This window comes from Rhinoderma darwinii, chromosome 3, assembly GCF_050947455.1.
Source record: "Rhinoderma darwinii isolate aRhiDar2 chromosome 3, aRhiDar2.hap1, whole genome shotgun sequence".
Taxonomy (NCBI): domain Eukaryota; kingdom Metazoa; phylum Chordata; class Amphibia; order Anura; family Rhinodermatidae; genus Rhinoderma; species Rhinoderma darwinii.
The window spans coordinates 296,386,937-296,401,817 of NC_134689.1; the positions used below are offsets into that span (position 1 = coordinate 296,386,937).

Consider the following 14,881-nt stretch of genomic DNA (forward strand, 5'->3'; position numbering starts at 1 on the left):
CACAAAGTGGCACATCTTACTGAAGAGGTCTACTACAACCCACACCACCGACTTGCCTTGAGATGGAGGCAGATCGGTGATAAAATCCATGGAGATATGGGTCCAAGGTCCCTGGGGAATGGGCAAAGAACATAGTAAGCCCGCTCGTCGGGACCTGGGAGTCTTGGACCTAGCACAAATTTCACAAGCGGCGACGTAGGCCTTAAAGTCTTTCGGCGACCCAGGTCACCAATAGTTTCTGGCAATGAGGTGCTTGGTACCCAGGATGCCTGGATGGCCAGATAGTGCAGAGTCATGATTTTTCCTGAGTACCCTTAGCCGGAATTGCAGGGGAACAAACAGCTTGTTCTCAGGAAGGTTCCCGGGAGCTGAACCTTGATCAGTCGCAATTTCGGAGACTAAGTCAGAATCAACAGAGGAAATGATTATACCTGGAGGCAAAACACAAGCAGGATCTTCCTCCGAAGGAGGGCTGGCCATGAAGCTACGCGACAGTGCATCAGCTTTAATATTTTTAGACCCAGCCCTATAGGTGACCAAAAAGTTGAATCTAGTAAAAAACAACGCCCATCGAGCTTGTCTCGGGTTTAGCCTCCGGGCAGATTCTAGGAAAACCACATTCTTGTGGTCGGTAAGGACCATTACCTGGTGCCTAGCCCCCTCCAGGAAGTGGCGCCACTCTTCATATGGCCATTTAATGGCTAAGAGTTCGCGGTTGCCAATGTCATAGTTACTCTCAGTGGGCGAGAACTTCCTGGAGAAGTAGGCACAGGGACGGAGATGGGTCAGGGACCTGGTACCCTGGGACAAGACAGCACCCACTCCCACCTCGGAGGCATCAATCTCCACTATGAATGGCTCCATTTGGTTAGGCTGGGGCCGAGATAAAGCACTTCTTAAGGACCTCAAAAGCCTGGACCGCCTCCGGAGGCCAGTGGAGGAGATCAGCACCATTGCGAGTAAGATCCGTAAGAGGCTTAGCGATGACCGAGAAGTTAGCAATAAATCTCCTGTAATGATTAGCAAACCCCAGGAAGCACTGTAATGCCTTCAGGGAGGCAGGTTGCACCCATTCAGCCACACCCTGAACCTTGGCAGGGTCCATGCGGAATTCATTAGGAGTGAGGATTTGACTCAAAAATGGTATCTCCTGCACCCCAAACACAAATTTTTCGGTTTTAGTAAAGAGTTTGTTTTCCCGAAGGGCTTGGAGCACCTTCCTGACATGCTCAATGTGGGAGGACCAGTCCTTGGAAAACACAAGTATGTCATCAAGGTACACTACAAGAAATACCCCCAGGTAGTCTCTTAAAATCTCATTTATGAAATTCTGGAAGACCGCGGGAGCATTACACAACCCAAAGGGAATGACGAGGTATTCTAAATGACCTTCGGGTGTGTTAAACGCAGTCTTCCACTCATCCCCCTCTCTGATGCGGATAAGGTTATAAGCCCCCTGAAGATCAAACTTAGAGAACCATTGGGCCCCCTGAACCTGATTAAAGAGATCAGGAATCAAAGGAAGGGGATACTGGTTCCTTACAGTGACCTTATTCAAGTTTCGGTAATTGATGCACGGCCTAAGACCACCATCCTTCTTCCCTACGAAGAAGAAGCCAGCACCTACAGGAGAAGTAGAGGGGCGAATGTAACCCTTGGCCAGGCATTCCTGGATATACTCTCTCATGGCCTCACGTTCAGGACAAGAGAGATTAAATATTCTACCCTTAGGGAGCTTAGCTCCTGGTACCAAATCAATAGCGCAATCTTATTCTCTATGAGGAGGTAACACTTTGGAGGCCTTTTTAGAAAAAACATCAGCGAATTCCTGAATAAACTCAGGTAGAGTGTTCACCTCCTCAGGGAGAGAAATAAAATTAACAGAAAAACATGACGACATGCATTCATTACCCCATTTGGTAAGATCCCCAGTATTCCAGTTAAACGTGAGATTATGCATCTGCAACTAGGGAAGGCCTAAAACCAAATCGGACAATAATCCCTGCATCACCAGTACAGAGCACTGCTCCAAATGCATGGAGCCAACAATGAGATCAAAAACAGGGGTATGCTGCGTAAAATAACCATTAGCAAGTGGAGTCGATACCCACTACCGGGACAGGTTTAGGCAAATCAATCAATGGCATAGCTAGAAACATAGCAAATTCCGCAGACATAATATTAGCAGAAGACCCTGAATCCACGAAGGCACTGCCGTTAGCAGGCCTACCCTCAAAAGAGACCTGAAAGGGAAGCAAGATCTTATTAGGTTTCGTATTTATGGGAAATACCTGTGCGCCCAAGTGACCTCCCCGATGGTCACTTAGGCACGGAAGTTCTTCCGGCTGCTTATTCTTACGCCTAGGACAGTTGTTCACTTGATGCTTGTCATCCCCACAGTATAAGCAGACACCATTCTTCCTGCGGAGCTCTCTACGTTGTTGGGGAGACACGGAGGCCCCGAGTTGCATTGGTTCATCCGAGTTTTCCGTGGAAGAACGAAGCAATGGAACCTCGGGAGCCATCATGGGGGAGCCAGAGGAGAAAGCACAAAAACGTTCAAGTCGTCGTTCCCTGAGACATCAGTCAAGACGTACCGCTAAAGCCATAACCTGATCTAGAGAGTCTGAAGAGGGATAGCTAACTAAGAGGTCTTTAAGGGAAGTTCGACAGACCCAATCTAAACTGGCACCTCAAGGCAGGGTCATTCCACCGAGAAGCTACATACTACTTCCTAAAGTCAGAACAGTACTCCTCAACGGGTCTCTTACCCTGACGTAAGGTCACCAGCTGACTTTCGGCAAAGGCAGTCTTGTCAGTCTCGTCATATATGAGCCCAAGAGCAGAAAAAAAAAATCAACAGAGGAAAGTTCAGGAGCGTCAGGAGCCAAGCAGAAGGCCCATTCTTGGGGCCCGTCCTGGAGCCGGGACATAATTATACCCACTCGCTGGCTCTCAGAACCTGTGGAGTGGGGCTTTAGATGGAAATAGAGCCTACAACTCTCCCGAAAGGAGAAAAAAAGTCTTCCGGTTCCCTGAGAACCGGTCAGGCAACTTGAGGTGGGGTACAAGAGGTGAGGTGGGAGGCACTACCAGGGTAGAATCACGCTGGTTGCCCCTCTGAGCGAGGGCTTGGACCTGTAGGGAGAGGCCCTGCATTTGCTGAGCCAGGGTCTCAAGGGGGTCCATAGTTGTGTCAAGGACCAGGGTAGAAAAGGTATATGGGCCTGTGATTATGTAATGACGGGGTAGGGAGACAGACAGGTGAGCCCTAATCTACCCGCCACTCAGTCCCTGCCTACTTGCACGGCCCGTCCTAGGCGACGGCGTACAACTGGGCGACGGTCCCTACGCTCAATAAGTGTACGACAGACAAACAGACAAGGGTACACAGAAGCTAAGGGAAATGGGGCAGATGCCCACGGCAACACCGTGAGCAACAGGAGTAGTGAATGAGCCGAGTCAAACCAGGACTGTACGAGGTAGCAAAAGCAGAGCAGGAGCGTAGTCAGTAAAGCCAGGGTCAAAATGAAGCAAGGTCAATAATAATAGCAGGAGCAGCAGAGCCAGGAAACAGGAAAGAATCACAGGCAAAGACAAGCAGGAAATGAAGGTATAAATAGGCCGAGGGCGGGAGGTAGAACCGTCTGGCCAGGCTGTGATAGGTTCTCCCACTCCTGAGCCTACCAGTCTGAGTGGTAGCAGATCGAGTCACTCTATCAGACCTAGGAGCAGGTGCAGACTGATTAACCACGGGAGTCGACACAGAAGCTGTGTCTGGCAGATCCTTTACAGGATGCACCAGGAGTCAGCTCGATAGGGCAGTCATACGCCCAGTGTGGAGGCAATGTCTCCGCCTCCCTCTTGCTGAAGATGTCCGGAAATTCAGCATAATGACCCGGCAATCCTGCCAATGACCAAGGCAGTGAAGGCTGAGCCGAACAAATCTGCACCAGGCATCGGCTTTGACACTCAAGGCCCCACTGGAGAACCTCCCCAGAATTCCAGTCCAGGACTGGGGCATGTAGTCGGAGCCAAGGCAGGCCCAGCAACACAGGGTTAACGGCTTTGGATAGGACATAGAACGACAGGAGTTCGGAGTGAAGAGCTCCCACTTGGAGCCTCAGCGGCTTGGTCACAGCTATAACTGGGTCTGGTAGAGGTAGTCCATTCACTGATGCAACTCTCAATGGTCTCTCCAGAGGGGTAGTGGTTAATTGAAGAAGATCCACCAGATCTCTGCGCATGAAATTAGCAGCGGATCCAGAGTCCAGATATGCAGAGACCTGATGCTTTCTCTCACCGGACACTATGGTCACTGGTATGGACAATTTAGACAGAAGTCCTTTCTTGCCCAAGGTTGCCTCTCCTAGCAACCCTAGGCTTTTGTATTTTTGGGGACACAGGAGCACAAGGTGGCCGCCGAAGCCACAATATAGACAGAGTCCCGAAGTGCGTCTGCGTTGTCTCTCCTAAGTGGATAGCTTACACTGTTCCATCATCACAGACTCCTTAGGAGGATCGACATCTGTCGACAGCAGGGGTTGCTGCAAAGTAGGGACCAGACTAGGAAGGCCTCCCTCCCGACGAACCTCTTGGAGGCGTTTTCGGATCCGCATATCAATCCGGGCGGACAGAAGGATGAGGTCCTCCAGGGTAGAAGGCAGGTCTAGAGCGGCAAGTTCGTCCTTAATTTTGGGAGACAGTCCATTCCAGAATGCAGCCACCAGGGCCTCATTGTTCCATAACAGTTCTCCCACCAGGGTGCGGAAGTGAATGGCGTACTCGCTCACGGAGGTGTCTCCTTGGCGTAGGTTAATCAAGGAAGCCGCTGCAGATGAGACCCGTCCAGGCTCCTCAAACACCATGCGAAAAGTCCGGAGGAAGCCCTGGAAGTCACTGGTCTCTGGTCCTTGTCTCTCCCAGATAGGGTTCGCCCATGCAAGAGCCTTGCCAGTGAGGATAGAGATGATGAAATCAACCCTTGCGCTGTCAGATGAAATTGTCCTAGTATACAGGTTGAAGTGGATCTGGCACTGGTTCAAAAATCCACGACAGGTACAAGCGAAACAGCAGCTGGGTTACAATGATATCGTGTCTGAAATGCCTTTATGGAACAATGCTTCTTACTTTCCTTTAATGCCCCCATGGTTATGTCCAGCTATTGGAACTATAGGGGACCTATATGAGGATAATGTCCTACTTTCATTCACTCAGTTGCAGACTAAGTATGACATACCACGCACCCATTTTCATAGGTATCTGCAGATTCGTCATATTTTACAAACCCAATTCCACCACTTGAGAAATAACTTAACAATCTCTTCCTTCCCACTGATAGGGATTCTTAACTCCCAGGGTCCACGAGGCCTGATATCCGCTCTATATACCCATTTGTTACCCATCACGGTGAATTCCACACCCCTTGCCATAGAGAGTAGATGGTAATGGTGGATTCCTACCATTCACACAGATGATTGGAATTATATTTTGGAGTCCCATCTTCATGTTTCCCCATCCGCATATAATAAAATGATCCAGTTGTGTATAATACACCAGGCATATTTGACCCCGGTTAGGATATTCAAAATGGGACGATTGCCTTCTTCAGACTGTCTGAGATGCCAAGTTCCAGAGGCAGATTTTTGGCATATGATATGGTCATGCACCATCATTAGGGACTTTTGGAATGACATACTATCTCTGTTATCGTCCTTATTACATGTAGGTATCCCTTTATGTCCTAAGATATGTTTGTTTGGTATACTGGATGGGGAGACATGGAATCACCACACTAGAATTTTTTTGAGAGAGACTCTGTTTCTAGCACGAAAAACTATAGCACAGCATTGGATGAATGATCGACTTCCATCCATTGGTTATTGGAAGGGATTGGTAAATTCTGTAATACCCTTCGAGAAGGTTGTATTTCTGAATCGTGGTTGTAGTACTAAGTTTTCTAAGGTTTGGGATATTTGGAACAACTCCCCTTTGACAGTCAACCCCTCCGCTGGTTCACCAGATACTGTGAGATAGTAACATAGGTGACCCGCATTTTTACTATGTATTTCCTTGAACTTGCTGTGTATGATTTATTAGATGCTCATGGGTGACATGGGTCCTAGGCTGTTTTGTTTTGTTTTATTTTATTTCTGTTCTTGTTTTTTGTCCTTTTATTACAATAGTCATACATACGTCAAAGTAAACCAGTCTAAGTGCCATTGTTTATAGCATATTACTGTATATTTTTGGAATGTTCTGTATGTTCTCATTACTTGACTTGCTGTATGTAAATTTCCTTGATCCAATGTGATGTATTTAACAATCAGAGATGTGTGACTGATTTTATACTTGTTACTGCAACAGTTCTTAATAAAACGAGTATAAAAAAAAATAAATCCACGACAGGTACCTGCGTCTCCATCATAGCGGTCCGGAAGTGGCAAAGAAAAACGCGGGTCGATACTGCCAGGAGGTGTAGTCTGAGGATCAACACTGCCAGGAGGTGTAGTAGGAGGAACGTCAGCTCGTGCCTCCTGCCGACGTGCGAGAATGTTCAAAGCCTGGAGGAGTTGGTCCAGTCGAGACCAAAGGTCTAGCATATCCGCCCGCATCTCTTGTGACGTCGTCATGGTCTTGGATTGACCAGCGGGGTCCATGGCCTGAGCTTACGGTCAAGTAGGGTTCGTGGACCCACTAGGCCATACCGCCTAGGCGGTATGGCAGCTGGCCAACAGGGCGGAGGTCAGAGTCTACAGTATAGTTTATATAGGGTACCTGTGGCAGCTCGGACAGTAAAAAGGCAGGCTAAGCAGGAACTAGGCAGCAGGTAGACGTCAGGCATGGAGAAGCAGGACAGGCGTGGTATAAAGCACAGCACGGCTACAGCTAAGCACGGCACTAGATCAGAATACAGTTTACAGGAACATGAAACACTGGGAGCAGGAAACACTAAGGGACCATTTGCAAGACAGACTTGGAATACAACAACAAAGCTCAGGCGTGGGAGGATGGGTCTGGAACCTTCTTATAGTCAGAAAAGGAATGCCTGCAGGCAAACAAAACCCTATTTCCTGACCACCCAATAGATAATAAGGATAAAGTTAGAAATTACAACCTTTATTAAGCTACGTGTAGCAAGAACAAACTATACACATAAATTTTAAAAATTTCACTGCCACAGACCGAAGTCAGTTTAACAGCTGGAGAAACCCAGCAGAGTATCTAAAATTTGCGATGTGTGCCGAGTATCGGCAAACAGTTAGTGCAGGGGCATCAGTGCCTCTATTAGTATGTAGACAAAGATCCGGCTGAGACAGGGATTAAAAATCAACACAGCCCCCCCGACATGTTTCGCTAACTAGTAGCGTCCTCAGGGGTACATGGGGCTCCATTAGCCCCGTGTACCCCTGAGGACGCTACTAGTTAGCGAAACATGTCGGGGGGGCTGTGTTGATTTTTAATCCCTGTCTCAGCCGGATCTTTGTCTACATACTAATAGAGGCACTGATGCCCCTGCACTAACTGTTTGCCGATACTCGGCACACATCGCAAATTTCAGATACTCTGCTGGGTTTCTCCAGCTGTTAAACTGACTTCGGTCTGTGGCAGTGAAATTTTTAAAATTTATGTGTATAGTTTGTTCTTGCTACACGTAGCTTAATAAAGGTTGTAATTTCTAACTTTATCCTTATTATCTATTGGGTGGTCAGGAAATAGGGTTTTGTTTGCCTGCAGGCATTCCTTTTCTGACTATATATTGCACCCGCTGACTACCCAGGGTCAAATTTGTGTCTTTTGTCATGGAACCTTCTTATAGCCCAGGGTGCTCTGGAGCAATTAGCTCATTTACCAACATGCGTGCGCTCTGGCTTCTCAAGTCTGGACTGAGCTCGTGAGCGCACCCTGGTGGTCACTGTGGAGCAGGATGGCCGTATGTGCAGACATCTCTTGAGGGAAGGACGTCGACTGGATGGAAGGAGTTTGTGGTCAGTGACCACGGACGTTACACCTTACATGATTGCAGGGGAAGCCAACTTGCCTATTTGCTCTTTAATCAATAACTTCAACCACCTGAACCAAAGACGCCTCAGAAAACAACCCAGTGACTTTTTTGATAGCGGGCGGTGGGCAGGGCCGGCCTTAGGGATGTGCAACCTGTGCCATTGCACAGGGCGCATCACTCCAGCAGGTGGAAGGGGGCACTGCGCTGGCTCCCTTCACCTGCTTGTTTCAGAAGCGCCTGGGCCCAGCTGCCGAGCAGTGGCCTTCCCGCCCAGGCGCTACACTCAGTGGCATCGCTACTGCTGTAGCAGCCGTAGTGGCTGTTAGCGGCCACACTGGGTATGAGGGCGCCTGTGCCTGGCCCCCCCATAGTAACGGGCTGATGGTCATTTTACTGTGAGTGGCGGGCTGATGGTTATTTTACTGAGTGGTGGGCTGATGGTAATTTTACTGTGAACGGCGGGTTGATGGTTATTTTACTGTGAGTGGTGGGCTAATGGTCATTTTACTGTGAGTCTGGGGGCTGATGGTTATTTTACTGAGTGGGGGGCTGATGGTCATTTTACTGTGAGTGGCAGGCTGATGGTCATTTCACTGTGAGTGGGGGGGCTGATGGTCATTTTACTGTGAGTGGGGGGCTGATGGTCATTTCTGTGAGTGGGGGGCTGATGGTCTTCAAGTGGTTTCCACCTCTGAACTCTAATTGAAATTAATAGGAGGCAGAAAATGCCTGCGGTGCTCAGTTGGTGATTTTTCGCCTGCGTCTTTTGCATTAGCTTCAACAGCTTAAGAAAAAAACGCAAAAAAAAAAAAAAAGGTCAAACAACACTGTCAATTCCTGAAGGACTTTTGAGGCAGATCTTTTTTTGCATTAGAAAAAACGCTGTGTGAACATACCCTACGAGTGTTGTGCCTGTTTTTATCCGTTTTCTGTCTTTCTCTAGACAATTTTTGGTAGGAGTGCCCAGAGGAAATTTTATCTTTCCAGTGCTGCCTTGACTTCCGAAAAGGTTGGGAAACTCTGTACTAGGCTACAGGATCATGCCGGCCTATGCAAGGATTCCATCGTGGAGCAGCTCAGTTCGTCGTGGGAATGGGGCCTAGGGGAGTAAAAAATTTTTTCGTTTGGTGGCACTGTCTACAAGGGGGGGGTGGGGGCAGGCTGTATGGCACGATCTACAAGGAGGAGGTGGGGGATTGTGGCACTGTCTACAGGGAGGCTGTATAGCACAATCTAGTGGGGGCACTATCTACAAGAGGGGGCTGTGTGTGGCAGCCAGGGGACGGGACATTATATTGTGTGGGGGCCACTAAGCGGACATTATACTGTGTAGGGGTACTACAGGGGGCATAATACTGTCGGCACAATTAGAGGACAAACTACGGTGTCCTTGAAGCGATTATGATATATTATTAAATATTATTATTATACTGTATGGGGGCACTAAGGGGGCATTATACTGTGTGGAGGCACTATAAAGGGCATTATATTGTGGGAGCATTATACTTTTATTATGGGGCATTTTTTTATGATTGGGGGGGGGCGCCATCTATCCTAAGGCCGGCCCTGGCGGTGGGCATGTGACTTATGCGGAGGGGAGCTGTCTCCATCCTCTATTGTCAAAGGTGGATCCTGTTTTATCTGTCTTCAGCTTTATAATGCAAGTGTTACCTTTCAATGTAATCCTGCCTGTGAAAAATTAGTTGAATGCTTCGTGGCAACACCAGCTCCACTGTACTCTCCACTCCCCGGCGTCCCACTCGTCTTGTGTGTCCACGAATGGCAATTCTCTCACCCTCTGGCCGTTGCCTGGCAGGGTGCACGCTCTCTCCTTTTGGCTCTATTGAACAAGTTAGTGCAAGCGCTGACTTTATTCTTCTTAAATTCATTGCACGCCAATCCACCCAGCTTTCCTGGTTACATAAGATACCATCGCTCAGTGCACAAGCAATTAGGTTCATACTCTAGCTTGATAGCTGTACTATGATGTCTTCTATTTGGATTATCTATAGCCAACCCTACCTGAACTTTACCTTCCCGCTTGCCCTGACCTCTGGCTCTGCTAACCATTAGTGATCGTCTGCCGCCTGCCCTAACCTACAGGATCCTGCATCTTGTCTGCCATTATTGTACCCCGCTTGTCTACGTCGGCCGTTGCCAACGGCGACTACTCTGGGGCTAGCGGCCTGGGAATTCTAAAGGCCAAGTCCACATCTACGTACAGAGGCTAAAGGTTGAATACGTAGCTATCCCTTAGACTCCGCTCCCCAGTTAAGCCCCATGCTAAATTCGTTGGCAACACACTGGGTCCACACCATCCTCTGTAGGGCCCGTGAGAGTCACTGCTTCTATGGGCTCGGTGACAACAGGAATGTTTGGCTTATTGTAAAGCTCAATGGCCAGTGTAAAAAAGAACAAAATCTCAGGACTTGTTCAAATTATAAAAACGTAAATAAAAACACCAAATGAAAAATAGCAAAAGAAATATATGTCTATATAAGTAATAAGTTGAACAATGGATCATTTTCTAACGATAGACTTCCTTTAACATAGAGTAGACTTAAACAATGTTATTGTTTATTTGAAGTTTGATATAGAATCGCAGAGCTCAGTAAAGAAAAAGAGTACAGAAAGTAAGAGGTCTTCAGGGAGCGCAGAACAATTATAAATGATGGTACATGTGGCTGGTGAAGGAATTGCTGTATGGAAATATTTAGCCAGAATACAGAGAGGAGAAAGGAGAAAACATTATCTTCTGTTTGAACTTTGCCTCTTTTGATCATTGATGGATTAATAACACAACACATTAATATGGCATCTTGTAATATTGTACTCCAATATTAGAGTAATAATTTCACTGTCTTAGAAAGTGAAATTTTCTGAAAATAAAAAGGTAAGGAATGTCTTAACTTTCTTCATTTGTATAATTACAAATCTAAAGGAGTCGTGCCAACCAAATTGTAGATTCACAACATATGAAGGGACAGATAGTCTGTCTGTGTTACCTATATTATTACTATTAATTTTTTATTATATAATATATGATTATGATTTCATGGTTTTAATTTTAGCAGCTCAATATTTCAATTATGCATTAACTTTATTGACTCACCTCATTCAGATAAAATACTGTAGTTATTAATTCTTTATTTTAAAAGGTGCTACTTTACCTATTTAGTACATTTAAAATGCATTTGCAAATTAGAATTGTGTTGATTTGCAATTTAAGTCAGGGTACTTTGAGAGAATAATTTCACATTTATGAAAGTGTAGACCAAACAGGGATTCCTGTTATGTACAGTAACGCCATGTTCATAGGTAGTGGAAAAATATTTATGCATTGCATGGAGATTTTGATGCAGATTTTATACTTTTGCATTGCCATTAATGAAATCTGCAGATATTTTGCTGCACTCACAAAACAATCAATGCAGTGTTTCAATAGACCACACTCAGGGGTTCCAAGTCAGCAAATCATCCTTCAGTTAGCTCACTTTACAGGTATATTTAGGTTGGCTTTATCTAAACCTTAAAGATATTACAAATAAATTGTGTCCTGTAAACTTGTTACTGTTTCATACTATATTATTGCACATTGTAATATTACCAGTTATAGTACTGCAATGCCTGTGTGAGGCTCAGTGCTCACTAAAGCCATGGTTTCAGTTTATAACAGAAGCCGTGATGCCGTGTCGAATCCAAACAGTGACCAAAAGACCCCATTGCCATACAATATAATGTGGTCAACTAGGATTCCGCCAAAGCTTCTGTCATTTCGGCAAAAAGAATAGTGCTGACGGAAATAACAACGGTAGCTCACAGCGCTAATGTGAACCTAGCCTTCGAATACCAGCCATACAGTATATATAATACCAGATATAATGTCCATATAATACCAGCATTATTTCTGTATAAGCATGTACTGTACTATGTCCCTATTGTGTACCCTAATGAAATCGATCTTCAAGTTTTGTCCTTCATATTACAATAAAGATTATAAGGGTAGATTCATTGCTGCATTGGAGGCTCTGTTAGGATCCTCCGTCGAAGATCTGGTGAAAAATTAAGGACAATAAAGGAAGCATGCTGCACTATTTTGTCCGGCAAAACCACGGATACCTTGATGAAAACCCAACGGAACCCATTAACGTCAATAGGTTGCGTTGGATACCATTGATATCCGTCATTCAACGGATAAGGTGCTTCCGTTTTTTCCATTGTTCTGCTCCTTTGACAGAAAAAAACAAATGCAGATGTGAACACATCCTTATAGGCTCAGTACTACAGTATGTAGAATACTACAATTCTGAAATGTGATTAATATACACGAAGCGGATATGAAGTGTAATTCTGGCTCCCAAAAAGCTAGGGCTACAGACTGTTTCGGGCTCAGAGGCGCTTCTTTTGACAAGGGCTGTGAAGGGAGGACAAACAGACAACTAGGGCTACAGACTGTTTTGCGCTCAGAGGCGCTTCTTCTGACCTCAGAAGAAGCGCCTCTGATCGTGAAACAGTCTGTAGCCCTAGCTGTCTGTTTGTCCTCCCTTCACAGCTTTTGTTTTATGCTGAAATAAAGGACTTTTCACTACTTCTGGGTGAGTGCCACTCATTTTTCTCCTCTATCATTGTTAGGAATTAATGATACAGTTCATCCTGCATACTGTCAACATATAAGGATGAGTAACCATTGCAAGCACAATCAGCACGGTCTGTTAACATATAACCAAATTATTGTCTATATAAGGGTACGTTCACATGGTAGGGATTTGTAGGGAATTTTGTTGTGGTTCTGCGTTCGGATAAGCACCATTGAAAATAGTTATTCCACTCATTTTTTTCCTCAGCATGTGAATGGTACAAAAAAGAAAAAAACATTCAAAGGAATTGCAGAGGATTCTGCCTGGATTGAGTAGCAAAAATCCAGTCTGAATCCCCAATATGTGAACATAACCAAAAGTGTCATCTATACTTCCCATATAATACCAGCCATAGCGCTATCTACTTAGGTAAGATAAAGTGCCCATACAAAACAGTGCCCATATGTAAGTGCCAGCTATAGTTTACAGCTAGAGTGTGATGACATTGTTTCCGACAGTGCCCATTAAAAAAAACCTCCATATGTATCTGCTCCATGTTTCTGAATAGATGAAAGCTGGTCCAATCAAATTAAAACCATGATAAAAATTCACTGCATGCTTGTGAAATGTAATTTCTATTTTGTATGTTAAATATCCAAGCATTGCCTTAAACTTAAAGACATTTAAGTCCAATCTATATCAAGGAAGGCAGGCTCCATGATAAGGTTGTAATATAGAAGTGGGATCAAGAACCCGGCATTGCCCGGATCTGCCAATGCTGTGTAACTGAGCAGATCACACTATGGAGAAGGCCCAATAAAGTCTCAGTGCACTATTCTACCAAGGATAATCTAGCCCTGCACTGCACCCCAGCATATCAGCGTGGATTATTTTGGCTTTACTACTACTGTAGAACATTGTTATGCAGGGACCTGTCATTGATATAACATACAACTTTTCTTTCAGACTGTTGTGATGGCCACATGGAATTTCACCACCGTGGACGAGTTCATCCTTCTAGGACTAACCAACAAGAAGCACATGCAGATATTTCTATTTATTGTATTTCTTATATGCTACATTATATCCCTGATAGGTAATACAGTGATTATCTGGATCAGTAACATAAACCCTCAACTCCATACACCAATGTACTTCTTTTTGAGAAATCTCTCCTTGTTGGACATCTGCTATACATCGAGTGTAATTCCCAAAATGCTCAAAAATTTCTTATCAGTGAAGAAGACCATATCTTTTGTAGCTTGTTTCACCCAAATGTTTATCCACCTCTCTCTAGGAGGAGCAGAGTGCTACCTCTTGTTGGCAATGGCTTATGACCGGTATGTGGCTATATGTACCCCATTACACTACACTAATGTTATGCATCCCATCTTGTGCATTAAGATGGCAATTCTATCTTGGGGTGGAGGCATAATAAACTCAATATTCCAAACTGTCTTTACATTACAGTTGCCGTTCTGTGGTCCAAATGTTATTAACCATTTTTTCTGTGAGGAGCCCATATTGTTAGAGTTAGCCTGCAGAGATACATCTCTTAATAAGACACTCATTTTCTTCTGTGCTACAGTGATAGCCGTGGTTCCTTTTTTCCTAATTCTTGTTACCTACATCTATATAATTTCCAGCATAATGAAGATCAGCACATCCACGGGACGAAGAAAAGCCTTTTCTACTTGCGCTTCACATGTTATTGTGGTCACATTATTTTATGGCACCATTTTCTTTATGTATTTAAGACCTGGAACTATTCATGTCGCTAACCAAGACAAAATGGCCGCCTTGTTCTACAGTGTTATCACACCGATGCTGAATCCTCTCATCTACACTTTGAGAAATAAAGATGTCAAAGTCGCACTAAAAAAAATCACAAGAAACAATATTCTGCAAGAGAATATTTAACTATTTCATCATAGACTTTAAGAATCAAGAATGTAAAAGAAGCATTGAAAGAAACCACTTGGAAGAAAACGGGGTTACATTAGACTTGAGCAATTCTTTAACTGTGCGTCCAACATAAAGAAACAAGGTCTTCTCCACTTTATCGGTCATCATCTGGCTCAAATACAGTAAGTTGCCAATATATGTAGAAGATCAAAGAAACTAAAATGAGGACATCACCCAGCATGAAGTGCGTGCTTTATGGCAGCTGCAATGAATGGGATTTAACCCCTTCAGGACGAAGCCATTTTTTGATTTTTCATTTTTTCACTCCCCGCATTCCAAGAGCCATAACTTTTTATTTTTCTGTCAATAGAGTGGTGTGAGGGCTTATTTCTTG

The 14,881-nt window shown here is 44.9% G+C and overlaps 1 protein-coding gene across 1 annotated transcript; it reads left to right on the top strand.

Moving 5' to 3' along the window:
- Nucleotides 1-13,557: 13,557 nt before the first annotated feature.
- LOC142750448 (olfactory receptor 2B8-like) lies at nt 13,558-14,502 on the top strand. The gene has a single exon (XM_075859448.1). It carries the CDS (start codon nt 13,558-13,560, stop codon nt 14,500-14,502), a length of 945 nt encoding a protein of 314 aa, XP_075715563.1.
- The last annotated feature ends 379 nt before the right edge of the window (nt 14,503-14,881 follow it).

What these genes read in the sequence shown, in the direction of transcription:
- LOC142750448 (XM_075859448.1), top strand. Translation starts at nt 13,558, where the DNA reads ATGGCCACATGGAATTTCACCACCGTGGACGAGTTCATCCTTCTAGGA.